The following is a 15176-nucleotide window of genomic DNA, read 5'->3' on the forward strand; positions in this document are numbered from 1 at the left end:
CAAGGCGCTGGCGGGGGTCAGCAAGTCCATTAGCCGAAGAGCCAGGTCTTGAGAGTCTTCGAGTCTTCCTGAAGGTGTTCAGAGAGGGGCTCCGTCTGATGTCTGCCGGTAGCTCGGTCCAGGTTTTGGCCACAATGTGAGAGAAGGATCTTCCGCCTGCTCTGCGGATGCCTGGCTGTGTGTACAGGTTTGTCCATGGATCGACCATGGACGCGCATCCAATGTTTCACCTCAATCAATCAGGGATTGTAAAGCGTGCTACTCACCCGTGAGGGTCTCAAGGCACTTGGGGGGGTCCGCAGATCGGTTTAGCCGAAGAGACAGGTCTTTTAGAGTCTTCCTGAAGGTGTTCAGAGAGGGGGAGCGTCTGATGTCTGCTGGTAGCTCGGTCCAGGTTTTGGCCGCAATGTGAGAGAAGGATCTTCCACCTGCTCTGGCTCTGCGGATGCGTGGGGTTTCGGCCAATGCGAGGTTGGAAGATAGGAGGCTTCTTCAGGTTAAGCGGGACGATCCAAAGATGGTCGGTCCATTAGGCCCGATCCATGCCAGATGTTCAGGATGTCCAGGGGCACTTTATAGGCAATGAATCAACAGAATCATCTATGAAGTCACTGGTTATCCTGAAACTCCGACCTGGAGGTAGTTCTCCTTGATGACCCCTGGGCAATCCTGCTTCACAGAAACAAACACTGGTGGTGCACCGGCCGGCGATCCCTCTACCAAAGCGTTGGGCTTTAAGTCTTGGAGAACGAAGACTGTAGATCAGGTGGGTGGACACAGAAGAGACCACCTCAACCATAGGTAGGATTATCTTTTGACCGCCTGCCGGAGAGGTCGACAGTGGTCATGTTTTTTGAGGCTATGCGAGCTTCTCGCGGGAGAGATTCCGGTGCTTCTAAACCAAATGGGCTACGGTCTAGAGAACTACTTCAAATATCAAAATCTTTAGATACAAAAGAGAGAAGGGTTTGCGTAAAGGTGTGCTGATGGGTTCAACAGTATGAGTTCTAGAGCATCACACTGCGTAACCTTCATAATGTCCTTCACTGAGCAAACCAGATGTTTGGATGATGGAAACCACTTCTTCTGGGGGAAGGCTCACACTTATATGTGCAGAACAATCCTTTTGGTCGAACCCGGGACCTTCCTGTATTCTCACTGACAGCACACACCTGCCATCCCTGAGGACATACTGAACTTGTAGCCATTAGGACCCCAGTCGTTATGAAATGGAAACATCTCCACACCTTCGGCCTCTGGAGATAAATTGTGGGCCATGCCAGCGAACCTGTGAAAACTAAGTGAGATCAAAAAATAACTCTTGATCGTGACATCACCAGATGGCTGTGTTAGGGGACAACATGCTGCAGTCCCAGTGGTGCAAGCTGCAGTGCCTCCTGATGAGACCTTACTTTTTTTTTTTTTTTTTTACAAATCAAGCACTGCTAAAGCTCACAAAGGAGGCCAGCATTTTGCAATTTGACCACTGCTGTGAAAAGGCTCTAATGACAAAACCTTTTACCACGCAAGGCTCAGAGCAAACCTTTTTAGAAGCTCAGGGCACCCACAACACCAAGCCAGGACGCCTTAGGAAAAATTCCACCTGCAGAGTTGTAGATTTACAAGCGCATTAAATTACTCGTTTAATCCCCTGGTGTCTAACATAGGAGGGGGGATAGGGGTTAGTTGAACACCAGAGTTTGTCTATTTGCATAAGAGATAGTAGAAAATACCCTGAGAACCATACTGTATAAGGATATTGAAAGTTGCTGAGAAGTTTGGAGACCATATAGGAGTACTGGACCACAGACCAAGCACCTTTATATGGATACAGTACTCTGAGGTGGCTTGCAACATACTTTTAATATAACATTGGGGGTATTTTATTCCATATATTACATGACCACATTACTTGACCTAGAGTTCTTCCACACCATTACTATTGATCCCAAGTCAGGTGTTTGGAGACCTTCGGCCAGTATATTTTTTTTAAAGAGCACTTTGGGGTTTGTGGATTTCGGAGCCCAAATTTACAATTTAAACATCTCAACTACCTACAAGTCCCAAAATATAACTTTTTCTTGGACAGGAAGCTATGATTAACAGGGACGTGCTAACTTGGACATGTGTGTCTTAGTAACAGTGGGGCAGCTTTTCAAAATACAAATGCAAAAAAGAAGCCTGATTTGCATACAGAGGCCACATTGTTTTTTTGAAGAAGTCAGCTGAGGAACATACTAATATACTAGTCACGGCTCACACATGTAGAGCTGAGCACTGAATGCTGTTGCTTCGACCTGTGCTTTGAGGCAGGGCTGCTGCCGGCAACACTGCTCTCCAGAGTAGCGTGCTACTTGCACTTCAAAACCCCATCAGGGGTAGCAAGCGCTATATAAATACAAACCTCTTTCCCTCTTCTATCCCACCACCTACCCTTCTCTACCCAAATAATTGAATAACATATCCACTACTCAAATTACTTTAAATTTTACTATACTAATTTTTAACACTAATCCTTTACGGGTTCCGGAGCAGCGTGCTACTCGCCAGAAAAGCGCTTCAACACCCATCAGGGGTAACAAGTGCTATATGAATACAAACCTTTCTACCCCTTTTATCCCTCCACTTTCCTTCTCACTCCAAATAACTGACTAATACCCACCACTGAAATTACTTTCATATTTCACCATACTAATTCACCACTAATCCTTTATGGGCTTCCGGAGTAGCGTGCTTCAACACCCCATCAGGGGTAACAAGCGCTATATAAATACAAACCTTTTTTTCTCCTCTATCCTTCTGCTATCATTCCAAATCCAAATAAATGACTAACCTATCCACCACTCAAAATGTACTTGCATGTTTTACTATACTAATTGAACACTAATCCTCTATGGGTCTCGGAGTAGCGTGCTACTCGCCGATAAAGCACGCCAACGCCTCTTATGGGGTAGTAAGCGCTATATAAATGCAATTACAATACAGTACAATACAATACAAGACGTCCGTGCTAACTGGCAATTACTGCTTAGCAGCCCAAGCTGCAGACGTCTGCACTCCCTTTCCTCAGAAGCTGTGAGGTAGATGGTGTGCCAACACCAAGCCCAGTCTCTGTACTTCGAGACACGTAGGAGTTTACATTTTCATGTCTTGCCTGCAACTGCAAATGCAATGCAATGCAAATTGTGAGAGATATTGTATACAAGGGGCTTTCAGACCATCCATTTATTAACATTAGCTTGTTTCATTGTTACTCTTATTTGCAGACTTCTAATTGCCCAGTGCATGCTGGCTTCACTTCCTCTTCTTTCGGCTGGAGCATAGACCAAGTACCAATTCAACTTGATTGCTCTCCTTCCACAGATCGTGCTGTGACTGAGGCACTATTTTTATTTTTTCTTCTTCCCGGTCATTCTTGTTGAACCTCTTGCTACCTGTAGCTATGTTTTACTATAACACACACTTTTCAAAGAATGCCTTCTCTCCTTTGAAAAGTATGTTTATTGTGGAAGCAGATAACATTTGTTGTCAAATATATTTTCACTAAGACTTGGGGGCAATTGCTTTTTCTATGTGGTAGGATTTTTGTCAAATGCCATTTGTTTTCTTTTCCACAAATGGAGAGATTAACTTATTTGCTCATAATCACAGGGGTGTTGTGTCGAGGCCCAACAAGCATTGGCAAAGCCAATACGTCTCACTTTTGACACTATTAACTGTGCCACTGCCTTATGGTCATGTTGTACACCATGGTCAGTCCTGACTTTGCCAATGATTTGTAGCCCTGCTGTATAGCAGCGCGGCTGCTGTGCAGCATGGCTAAAACTAATAATTAATAGGACTATGATGTATCCAGCACTAACGCACTGGCTATGTCATAGCGATTTTTTACAATTGTTTTAGCCACACTGCAAAGCATCCGCACTGCTGTACAGCATGGCTATGAAACATTGCCAATAGTTCTCAAAGGCAAGACCTATTGACTTTGCCAATGCTTGTTCTCACTGGCTTTCCGTGCACAGCGAATGTACTTGAGCACCTCCATGATGGGTTAGTGTGATGTCACTACTCGCTTGTAATAAGAAATGACAAGCAAGTAGCAATGTAATTTTCTCACAATAGAAATATTCTGAGAGCAGAAAGCAGATGTAATATGTTAAACACTAGGAACTTAGAAAATCCAGTGTTTCCTGCATTCTATAAATATGCACAGCATCGGATGCATACCATATGCACTTTTCCAGCTGACCACATTAACTCACCAGCCACTTCTTTTATAACAAGATCCGTAGAACGATGTGTTTTACTCGCGTGCACAGCGCTACCTACTGTTACGCTATCCGGAACATCTACGGTGGCTTCAAACCTTATGCACTGCACGCAACGGTTCACAATATACCCATTTCAATCATACATTCAAGGAGCTCCCTGGAAGCCAGTGCAAATCTAAGCTCTACATGAGCTCGTTCGGACCTTGAAGTGCTACACAGGCGGGCAACTAGAGCCAAATTTCGGGGGGGGGGGGCTGAAAAATATTTTGCAGGGGGCCTACTCTTATAACCATAGACAGAGTGGTTGCAAGAAGGGGTGAACACACAACAAAAGCCTCATTTACAAGTGAATGGTCTTTTAAAGACCTGTTAAGTACTCGGGTTTGGCTGCAACTAGATGCTCACCAGCCCACGAAGCTGTCGCAGCCCGGGCTGACACACACGACGGGGGGGGGGCTGAAGCCCCGTGAGCCCAATGGGTGTTGCGCGCCTGGTGCTACATAAAGCGGCGCTAGGTACTCGAAAACCCAGAATGCTCTTTAGTCCTCACTTCTGAAGGAGACTCAAGACCCGGCTCTTCGACAGAGACACCGCGCCCAGATACCCCTATTGGGGGGGGGGGGGGAGGCAATGCTGCACTTTACAACTGCTGTGGATCGAGTGCTCATAAGGGGTAGAAAATGTATTTTTTCCCCAACCTTGATGGTCAGAAAATATGGATTTTATTAAAGACTCGGAGGCTAATATTATTGCAATCTTCCTTTAACCCCTTGCGCGCTGTTGCCAAATTTTTGCGCTGTGCGGACGAAATGGAGAATGGGCGGAATTCGGAAGGCCCCTGGCCGTCAGCATACGGCCAATGTGACGCGTTACGACCCTGGGCCGTCATGAGCACCGAAGAGGTTAATTAGCATACCACAGCCACTTTAAAGAACTTAGAATGTTGTAACAACAAATAATTCCAACCTAATAAAAGACCAGAACACTCATAAATCTTACTTCTTTTTTTGGCTGCCACAGTTGAGATAAAATCTAACTTCTTTCCCTACCCAGGGGCTATCCTTAAAACCAAGCATTGGATCAGGCCCTCCAGGACCATGGTGGCCAACCCTAGTTTGAAGAAGACCTGGGCCGCTTCGGAGACCCCCTCAGTGGAGCGAAGCAAAGGAGTTAGGGGCTCGAAGGCAGAGGACATTGACCAAAAGAGTAAATTAAATGAATACCATTAGATTGGGCATCTTTTACACCTGTTACAGCGCTAAGACACTAGAGCAAGGTAAAGGAGCTAGAATAAAGGTAGTCCCCAAATGATGTAATGTTGTCTTGTGTCCACCAGCCCTTATTGAGGCCGGCCCTTCAGGGCACCTGGAGACTGGCACGTGGACGTCGGCCTGGCGCGCGCCCCCCAGCCTCGCACCAGTATTCCTTCTACATTATTGAATGGAATGTTATTAGCGGTCCATCGGCGTAGCAATATTTATGTGGAAAGCCTTAATATGGTCCAAGTGGAAGGACCACCGGGGAAATGAGCTCCCGGCATCCATCCATCACGCCGCGTCTGCGAAGGGCGCACGCGCTGCAGTGCGCGAGACAGCAAATCAATCCATGGCCGCGGACTCAGCCAGGTAAGCGGCACTGAGCGGGGATCAACACCGCGCGCCTTCTCCTGGCGCGTGCGCACGTGGGTCTCCACGCGCACCGGTGACACCCCATGTCAATTGCCAGCTTTTAATGTGGTAATTATTGTTGGGGACACTGTTCGGAACAACTTTGGATTTTATGAGCCATTTTGCTGAATTATGCCCCGTGATGCCAAATAATATTGAATTATATGTTAGAGTTTCAATCAGAGAAACATAAGATGTAGAAAAAGGTCAAGCCCCCCCCCCCCCCCCCCAAAAAAAAAAAGTGAGGGCCCCGGGCAAGCTTGCATCAGGCCATCTTCAAGGACCCCTCATTTTGAGAGACAACGGAGAAACTGACAGATTTGCAGAGGGTCACATGCATTGTGTGTTGTAGTGAGGAAAGCAGGGCTCAGAATCAACGAATTGCGTCATAGTATGTGAGTGATATCTGCCCGGCCTCCGTACCTAGCAAACACCACATGTGTCAACAATAGAGAGCATGCAAATATTCAAAACTGTGGACCAGGAACCTTTTTAGGCGATACGGGGGGCGGTGTAGTCCACTCCGTGTAAAAAACGGTCACGTGACATTTGCACAACAACCGTAAAAAGCCCTTGTGTGCAGCCCGCGGTCACACGACGCCTTGGAGGTGCACCGCGGGTGTGAACCAATATACAGCGACTTGAGCCGAGTGTCTACTCTCTGGCGCCATCCAGTGGCAACAAAAAACAGAAAAGTGAACAGAGTCAAAAAAGTATTTTTCAAATAAGGTTTTCCAATCACCCAAAAAAGCCAATAAGTGTGTGGGGGGGGGGGGGGGGGGGGGGAGATGGACACCCGAGGGTCAATGCAAGGGAAAATAAAAAGAAATAAAAGTGCCTTGCTAAATAAAACAAAGAAATGACAATCCTTTGCTTTTCTGAAAGCAGTGTCCAATTGTTGAGACTGGTAAAAACCCGAAGAATAAAAGCAAAGCAGGATTGTCTAGGGAACGATAGAAATGTAACCAAAATGTGTGACGACCCAAACAGGAACAACAGTAGTTTCCCCAAAATAAATACATTGATAAATAAATCAAGATATTTCTACATCCATTTGTTTCTTGCTAGTGAACAGGCTTGCTCTTTAACAAACAGTAATATTGGCAAAGTCACACAATGCGGACACATTGGCTCCATGCCAAGGACGTGTACAGTGGCTTTCAGCCCGCAATCTGGCACCGTTAGGCCTGACTTGGAACATCTGGGGTACAATGTCAACAACTTAAGGTCACGGCCACGTTACAACATGCCTGTGATCTTGCACTAAAAGTGTAACGCCACTAATTACTCCATGTGGCATACTTTCAGGAATTTAGCATAACAAGCATAACATGAAATTAAGTGAGATTGGGCCCGCGTAATGGAAATGTCGCCCAGGCCCAATTTAACCTGGGATTGCCTCAAAAGACCATATGAAACTGCCCTAGGAATGGAACCTGGGCTTGTCAAGACCTTGTTTCGCCATCACACACTTTCAGAACATTGAATTGCTCGTCACAAGGTGAATAATGGGTTAAAAAGGCAACCTAAAGAAAGAAAAGCATACTTAAATAAATAGCAATGGGATACCTGCTCTCAGTTGCAAAGTTGGCAGCTGTTTGAGTGCTTTGGTCGACAAGACCTTTAAACAAAACATCTCATATCACACAACACACATCAGCGATTGCATTCAGTTCTAAAACAAAGCTGGTATGCAAATATTTGAAATGCAACTTTTAAGAAAACGAAAATTAATATAAACTACATTATACAGTGTACAAATTCTGGTGATCTTTATTGGGTCACCATAACACTGTCCAGCACATGGACATAAAGAAAGCAAACCAACCCAGTGGCCCAATCAAATACACACTCCAAGAGGTCTCCTGGAAGTGGTACATTGGCATCAGGCAGATGGAACACACAGGGATGACCAGGTAACCCATGGGCACGCGCACTGCCGCGTGTGCCCCACACTACACTCAGAGGCCACAAGGACAAGTCACAAATCAATATAATCACAAGTGTGTCCAAAGTGCACCACACAGGCTGCTGTGATGTCACTACTAGTGCTGTGAACTCTCCACTGCCACAGCCGCATTAATGCCATTGGATATGTCCTTACTGACATTGTACAGAGATGAATGGCACAGTCCAATGGTTCAAAGGTCATGGTGGCCCCAGAGCAGTGGTCTTCAAACTTTTTTTTATTTCAAAGTATTTATTGGATAAGTTGCCATAATGTAGAATACCAGTTGGAAAAGGCAGATAAAGTGAATTAATGTCTTCTACAAGAATGCTTAACGTAGTATAAGGGAACAAAGGCAAGAACAAAGCATAACACAAAACATAAGGTAAAACAGATCTTGAGAATCATATGAAACATTAGAAAAATCAAACAAATCAAGATATTACAACAGTAGGCATGACAATCCAGGAACCGAGTGGCAGATTACCCATTTTCGGTGAGACAACAGTCTGGCGACGAGCAAGAGTTTCGTGGAACGTAATAACTATGAGACCACTTCATGGTGTGTCAATGGATTCATGGTGGTTTGGTATTGGTGAAATAGTGACCTAGTGTCTTCCACACAGTTCTGGACTCTGGCCTCCAGGGGGAAAACTAACTGCTTAGACCGGACTAGTGCTTACTAAACAACCACTGTTAAATCTGAGCTCCTACGAGCCCCTTCATTTCATAAGAAAATGGCATGCCTACATGCAAGGATGGCACGACAGCATACCTCAAGACAATGCTTCATTTGGTTACATCCAGAGGCACCCTTAGATGTACATAACATGTCTACCCTGGAGCAAGCATCACCGGCTAAGTAAAAAGCATCAAATTCTACCTGTTACTGCCAAGAACACACACAGACCCAGGAAAGAAAAGACGACCCTTGCCAAAATGGAGTCAATGCCAGCAATGACAGGCACACCCTGGCAAAGGTGCCTCGGATGAATCTTCCTGGAGTAGACCTGAGAAATTAGGCACTAGGAATGGTCCCCAAGGGACAGGGCAGGACTGGGAACCACAACCGGCCCTGGCAAAATGCTCGGCCGGCCCCTCCTCCCCACTCGGGGAAAGGGACTTTGGAGGTGCCGCCGAGCTCTTTGCCGGGGCCGGTTTTCGGCCAATTTTGGTACAGGGCCGATAAAAACGGCCCTGTAACAAAAATGGCCCCAACCCGTGCGGCGCACCGGGTGATTGCCCGGTGCCCGCTATGGCCAGTCCGGCCCTGCCAAGGGATCAAGCTTCTGAGCGGCTGGTGAGGCAGAGGCAGTCACCCTCAGGTCGAACACCTCTGACCATCTCCTCCTAATATTCGCTTTCATAGGTGCCGGGCCGCAAAGACACCTCCTATCGCCCCTTAAAACCAGTGTGCCACAGACCAATCAAACAGTACATCAACTAGTGCAGATTAGAACAAAGTGAGAAAGGGGCGCGCGGCCCAGGAAGAGTATGGCGGAGCAGGGCGCGCAATGCGCTCAGACTTACCGACGTGTTCTGGCACTGGATGCTGCTGCTGTTGAAGCGCAGGGCGGTCACCTTGGCTGGCTCGTTGGGGATGTGGAAGATGCACTCGTAGTTGCGCTGGCCCGACTGCGGCTGTGGCAGGTTCTTGGCGGTCAGGGTGATCGGCTTTACCACATCCACTGGGATATAGATCTGGGTGGAGGGCAGGATCTGGGGGCAGTCCTAGAATAAAAGAGGATGAGAGTCAAAATATTGACCATATTTATAGCGCACAAAAACAAACAAGCCTTTTGGTACCCTAGATGGGCCCATATTACAGTCCAATTCTATAGTACACCAGTTACTGACCTCAGGAGTCAATAGCCTAGTTAGAATTCAAACACAAGACCTGGGGATAAGTATACATAAAGTGTGTCTACACATCCACCCATCCTACAACAGAAGGAATTTCCCATGGTTGATGAAGGTATGTGCCCAGCATTCACAGACCGTGTTTCAGGGGTACAGAGCACACACCCGATATATGTATTGCCTTTTGCATAAGTAGTGACATGCCATGGGTACCCTTGAGTGCCAAAAACAACAGTCCAAGTCTTGATCGCTGCTGATATTTGTTTATTTAATCATTTCACCACTCTAGCCAACACATTTCGTCTTGTTAAAAGACTTCCTCGGGGCACAACAGTAAAGTCAATCTTCACCTGCCTAGTAAGTAAATATGCAAGATAATATTCCCACAATGTGAGAGCCGTTACCAATTCATTAGAGAGGGCTCTTTATATTGACCTTTTAGGCCCTATGAACTATCTCAATCTGAAATAGAGATGCCACTGAATAGACCACTCTCTAACGAGCTGGTAATGACTAACCGAGGATTTTATCTTGCATCTTTACTTACTAGGAAGGTGAAGGTTGACTTTACTATTGTGCCCTGAGGAAGTCTTTTAACAAGACGAAACGTGTTGCCTAGAGTGGTGGAATCTTGAAATAAACAAGTATCAACATTGACGAAGACTTGGACTTTTGTTTTTGGTGCTCAAGAGTATCTTTTTAAATTGGAACATTTCCGTCCATGGGGTGTTTGACGGCCACCCCATCCCTCTAGAAGCACCCATCAACATTAAGATTACACAGTGCTTTGCAACGTCATAAATGGGGATGTGCACCTACAGCTTATTCTCCTAGTCATCAAATTGGTATTGAAGGATGCCATAGTCCCCAGTACAACCAAGGAAACTAGACCTTTTAGCTGCTTCAGGGGATGTACAATACAGCAATTATCAAGGTTCAATGGGCACCTTAGGGCTCTGTGCCCGGTGCCACGGCATCAGCTGCACCAATGGAAGCCTCATCTCTGAAAAGGATAACCAAAGTTACCCCCCCCCCCGTACCAACAAGGAGACATTCATTATGGCTTTCTAATTGGCTATAATATGTGATCCTGGGGACATCACGATCCGCGACCATCCACGTCCTTATCAGCCAACACTGAATGCATATAACAAGTGGGCGACCCCAGTGTTAAGCTGTATAGATGTACATTAGGGCTAAATTATTCTGTCTCGATAAGACCATTTCCACCTAGAATTGTAAACAAGTCAAATAAGGGTTACAGGTGCAATCATTTACATTTTCCTGCCGCCTCCCCACACTGGCCATGTCAGCAGCGGGGCAGGTACATGGTACGTCCATCACGATGTTGTTCACTGTTAGTGGAGCCATCAGGAGGCACAGAAATGCCATTACACTGGGTCTACATTAGTTCGAGAAGATGGAATAGCTCATTGCAATAGTGAATGCCACAGAGCACACAGGAGCCACTCAGACTCCTATGTTACAAATCCCTGAGGGAGGCAAGAGAAACTATTGCTCCAAATCCTCCATTTGTAAATGAGCCCCCCCCACCACCTGCCCGTTGTTCTATCAGCGTTATGAGTATTTTTGTAACCTGTCCATCACATTCTGCTCTTGGCGGTGTACATGGATGGGGAGGGCAGTCCAAGACACGCCCATCTCATCTGCATTACAACTCTCCATCAAACGCTGGCGCATATGCCATCACTCCGTCACCAGGATCTAGACGGGCAGCTTCACCCCATCTACCTTGATATCACAATAACTCACAAACACCTCAAGGTACTGCAAGATGAAGGTGCAGCGAATGAAACGCAACAGCATCCTTTAAAGATGTCCTTTAGAGATGCTCACAATGGGAAGAAGCAGCTGTAATGTTCAGGGAACCGCAGGGCTGTCTCACAAAGTACATGGTCCTTGTACAGTGAACAAGGTAGAGTGGCAAGGTCACAGCCCTCCCAGTACTGTATGTTGTCGCCATGGTGATAGGCAGCCATGACACCGGATAGATTCAGCAACAAGGTCCTACATGAATAGATACATTATCGCTACAGAAGTTACAATGCCACGTCAAGGTTGACATATTTACGAGAAACGCATAAAAGACGCAGATGCCACTGCATCATGGGTGAAGGCCAGATTCAACCCCAGGTCCCATCCAGAACCACCAAACCATAGAAAAATAAGGGCTTGCGTCATCGCGAAGACAAGACTTAGAATATTGGTACAAGAGGAACGGATAACTGGTTGGATATCATAAAACATAATGCTTACGTCGTTACAAAGAAGAGACTTCGAGTTCGGCTACGACAGCAACAGATAACTGGGTGTATATTGTGCCAGGTGGTAGTGTCGTTGAGAAGACCGTCTTCATCAGATGGAAGACAGTGAGCACGTTCCGCGAGACATAGGGATCATTTCAAGAATTTTAAGACCTACTCCAACAAAAGCTCCCTCCTGAATAAACGGAATAACTCTAGACTATCACCACTAGTTTGAAACTCTACCTCCGTCTCACTTGGACTCGTTTAGACACATTGCCTAAGCAAGCAAGCTCTGGTTTATTGACATATTACCATCTAAGGAAGGGTCTGACGTACCAACAAAAGGACCATGGAGGAAGATGCGTATGTGGCCAACCCAACAGCACCCCCGTAGAGTCAATAAAAAATTAAAGCATTACAAAAAACGGCTGATGCTCTAGACTGTGAGATGTGCGGGGCCTACGCAACAACAGGCCTGTTACAAGAACTTTAATGTCGGAGACCCATGTGCACATCAGTGAGAAATGACGTCCAGGCAGGACAATACATCATCAATGACTATGAGGATCAGAAGTGTTTCTCCTGCCGCAAGCATGCGGGGAGGATCTGCTGACTTGGTCTGTAATCAATGGACCAGTGTAAGGGAGGAGGAGATGAAAGGCCGGTCTGTGGACAGCCACAGACACCAGCTCTGTGGAAAGTAGCGTCACCAGTATCAGCCATATTGTGGGAAGACACCTCATCATGCAATGGTGAAGCTGGTTGTTTTGGTTGGGTCGCCTCACATCTGCGACCTCCCATGGAGGCAGCTGCTAGACTTAAATGCAGGTCTCATCGAATCGGACGTGTCTGTTACCTATCAAAGTTCTGAGATAATTTTTCAGAAGTCTTTGTTATGTGTATTTGTAAAGCGCACTATCACCGCAAGCTTCTTGCAGAATTCAAGGAGAGGCCGTTCTGATGTGGAGTGGGAGGTCGTTCCACACTTTAGGAGCGATGTAAGAGAATGCCCGTCTCTGATCTTGTTCTCGGTATGCATGGGCATGAGCGGGACTCCTGCAGAGCAAAGGCATGTGGGTGGTTAGTGGGAGGAGATGCGACAGTTCAGGTAGGTGGGGCGCGAGCCGTATTGTGCCTTGAATGTGTGTGTGAGTAGTCTGAAATGAGAGTGTCTGTCTGTCAGGAGCCAGTGGAGTTCCATGAAGTGTGGTAGGGTGTGAGTTCTGCGTGAGAGGTTGAGGATGGGTCTGGCGGCCAAGTTCCGGGTGGTTTGTATCCCTTTGGGAGGTTGCTGGGTTATCCCTGCGTAGAGCGTGCTCCCCGTAGTCCAACTTGCTGGTGTTTAGGACGCGAGTGCCTTTTCTAGTGTTGCTTGGGACCTATTTGAAGATCTTCCGCTGCATCTTTAGGGTGTGGAAGCAGGATGCAGTGATGGCGTTGACTTGTGCGGTCATGTCCAGTTTGCTGTTGATGATTAATCAGTGGTTCCTGGCATGGGTCAGACTCAGACTCAGCCAGCCAACCCTTGGACTCCCATGGTGAGTTGTTCTTACCTAAAGTTACTACTTCTACTGTTTTGTCAGTATTGAACTTGAGACATTTGGATTTCATCCAGTTAGCGACTTAGGTCATGCATGTGGTCGACTTGTTGGTTGGGCTTTGGGGTCTTGTCTGAGAGGAAAAGTACAAGATGCATGCAGTCAGCACAGGAAAGGATGGTGATTTCTTCCACCTATTTTATGTGATGGCTTCACTGTACTTCCATTGAGCCACCCCCAACTTAAAAGGTATACATCACTTCCAAAGCCAACACAAGGAGATGATGGACACTCATCCCCAGTCACAGATCTGGGTTGAATCCATCATCGTTCTTTAGCTCACTTCACCATCCCAGTTCAGACCCAGCTATACACAAATCAGTCTTGACCCTGTTCCTCATGGTACAGCCCAGCCCAAACTGCCAAGCCAGGTCTTCCCTGGACCAGAAACAAGCATCCTGGACCGGTTTCGGGGGTAATACCCCTCATCATCCAGGCTAGCTTGAATCCAGGGGCATAGTGAACAAAGGACCCACATCTGGGCATACCTTGCCAACTTAGGGCGAACAAAGCAAACACAATGAGATGAAAATAAAAATGACACCTAATAAACTATGGGTGAGCATTCAATAAAAGTCCAAAAATTATACCATGACACTACAGCTTTAAAACCATAATTTCTTTTTGCAGTATACACATCCTGTTAGCATATGCCAAGACCACCTACGTCCGGGGACTGCTAATTCTGCCCACAGGCTGCCAACGTGCCAGGCAGAACTAAGCAGCCAGTGACGCAGCGATGCCGGGAGCCTTGACGGAGGGACGCAATGCTCCGCTCTGCAGGACAGGAAGCTGGCACGCGAAAGGGCCATGTACACCCTGGCAGCGAGCTTATGTCAATCATTTTGTTGGAGCCAAAGAAACTCTCAGCAATGGCGCAACCATCGAGGAGTAAAAAAAAGCCAGTGTTCAAAGAAAGCCTGAAAGGCACTGAGAGGATGGAAGATTTGACACAAACTTGCCGCTTTCACCGCTTCCAGGCCAGAAGTCGGCCAAAGCCCACTGGCGGCTTTCATTATCGGCTCGTTGGGTTGTGAAACGGGGCGATGGACTCAGCCCGGTTTGCAGTGGGCAGGAGTCCAACAGGGTCGGACAGGGACAAAAAATAGGCCAGGACACCAAAATAAAATGCCAGTCTGATGTGTTTTGCCAGAGGGAAAAGGTAAGTGCTAAATAAAACGGGCAATAGTGAAGGGCCCTGGTGCACATCACGTTTTAAGGTAATGCTGGGAGATAAAAGGGGCAACCTCACCCCCAAAGTAGTCTGTGGAGGTGATCGACCACTCCAGAAATTGGGCCTGCAATAGGAAAAGTTCTGGACTCCAGACGCCATCAGCAAAGGGGGTGATAGGGTCGACAGCGAGTGTATGCACAAGTGTTTGCCTTCGCTACCCAGCAGGTAAAGACCTATGGTAAAAGCAGTAATGATTTAACACGTCTCAGAGATTTATCGTGAACCGGTGGTTCAGCTGATGACATGGCCGTGTGTGGCAACGGCTGCCCGTGGAAGCCAAGCACTTACTCCCGCCATGAGGGCTCCCTCTCCCTAGCACTGACCGCCACAG

The 15176-nt window shown here is 46.9% G+C and overlaps 1 protein-coding gene across 2 annotated transcripts in view; it reads right to left on the reverse strand.

Annotated features, from left to right (window-relative positions):
* Positions 1-15176, reverse strand: part of PLXNA1 (plexin A1) — a 589805-nt gene that overhangs the window by 171520 nt on the left and 403109 nt on the right. For both annotated transcript variants that reach the window (XM_078661729.1, XM_078661728.1), the window contains exon 10: positions 9417-9617. In XM_078661729.1, coding sequence (XP_078517855.1) covers positions 9417-9617 — 201 coding nt within the window. The remainder of the gene's footprint in view (positions 1-9416; positions 9618-15176) is intronic.

This window comes from Lissotriton helveticus, chromosome 9 (assembly GCF_964261635.1).
Source record: "Lissotriton helveticus chromosome 9, aLisHel1.1, whole genome shotgun sequence".
In the NCBI taxonomy this organism is placed as follows: domain Eukaryota; kingdom Metazoa; phylum Chordata; class Amphibia; order Caudata; family Salamandridae; genus Lissotriton; species Lissotriton helveticus.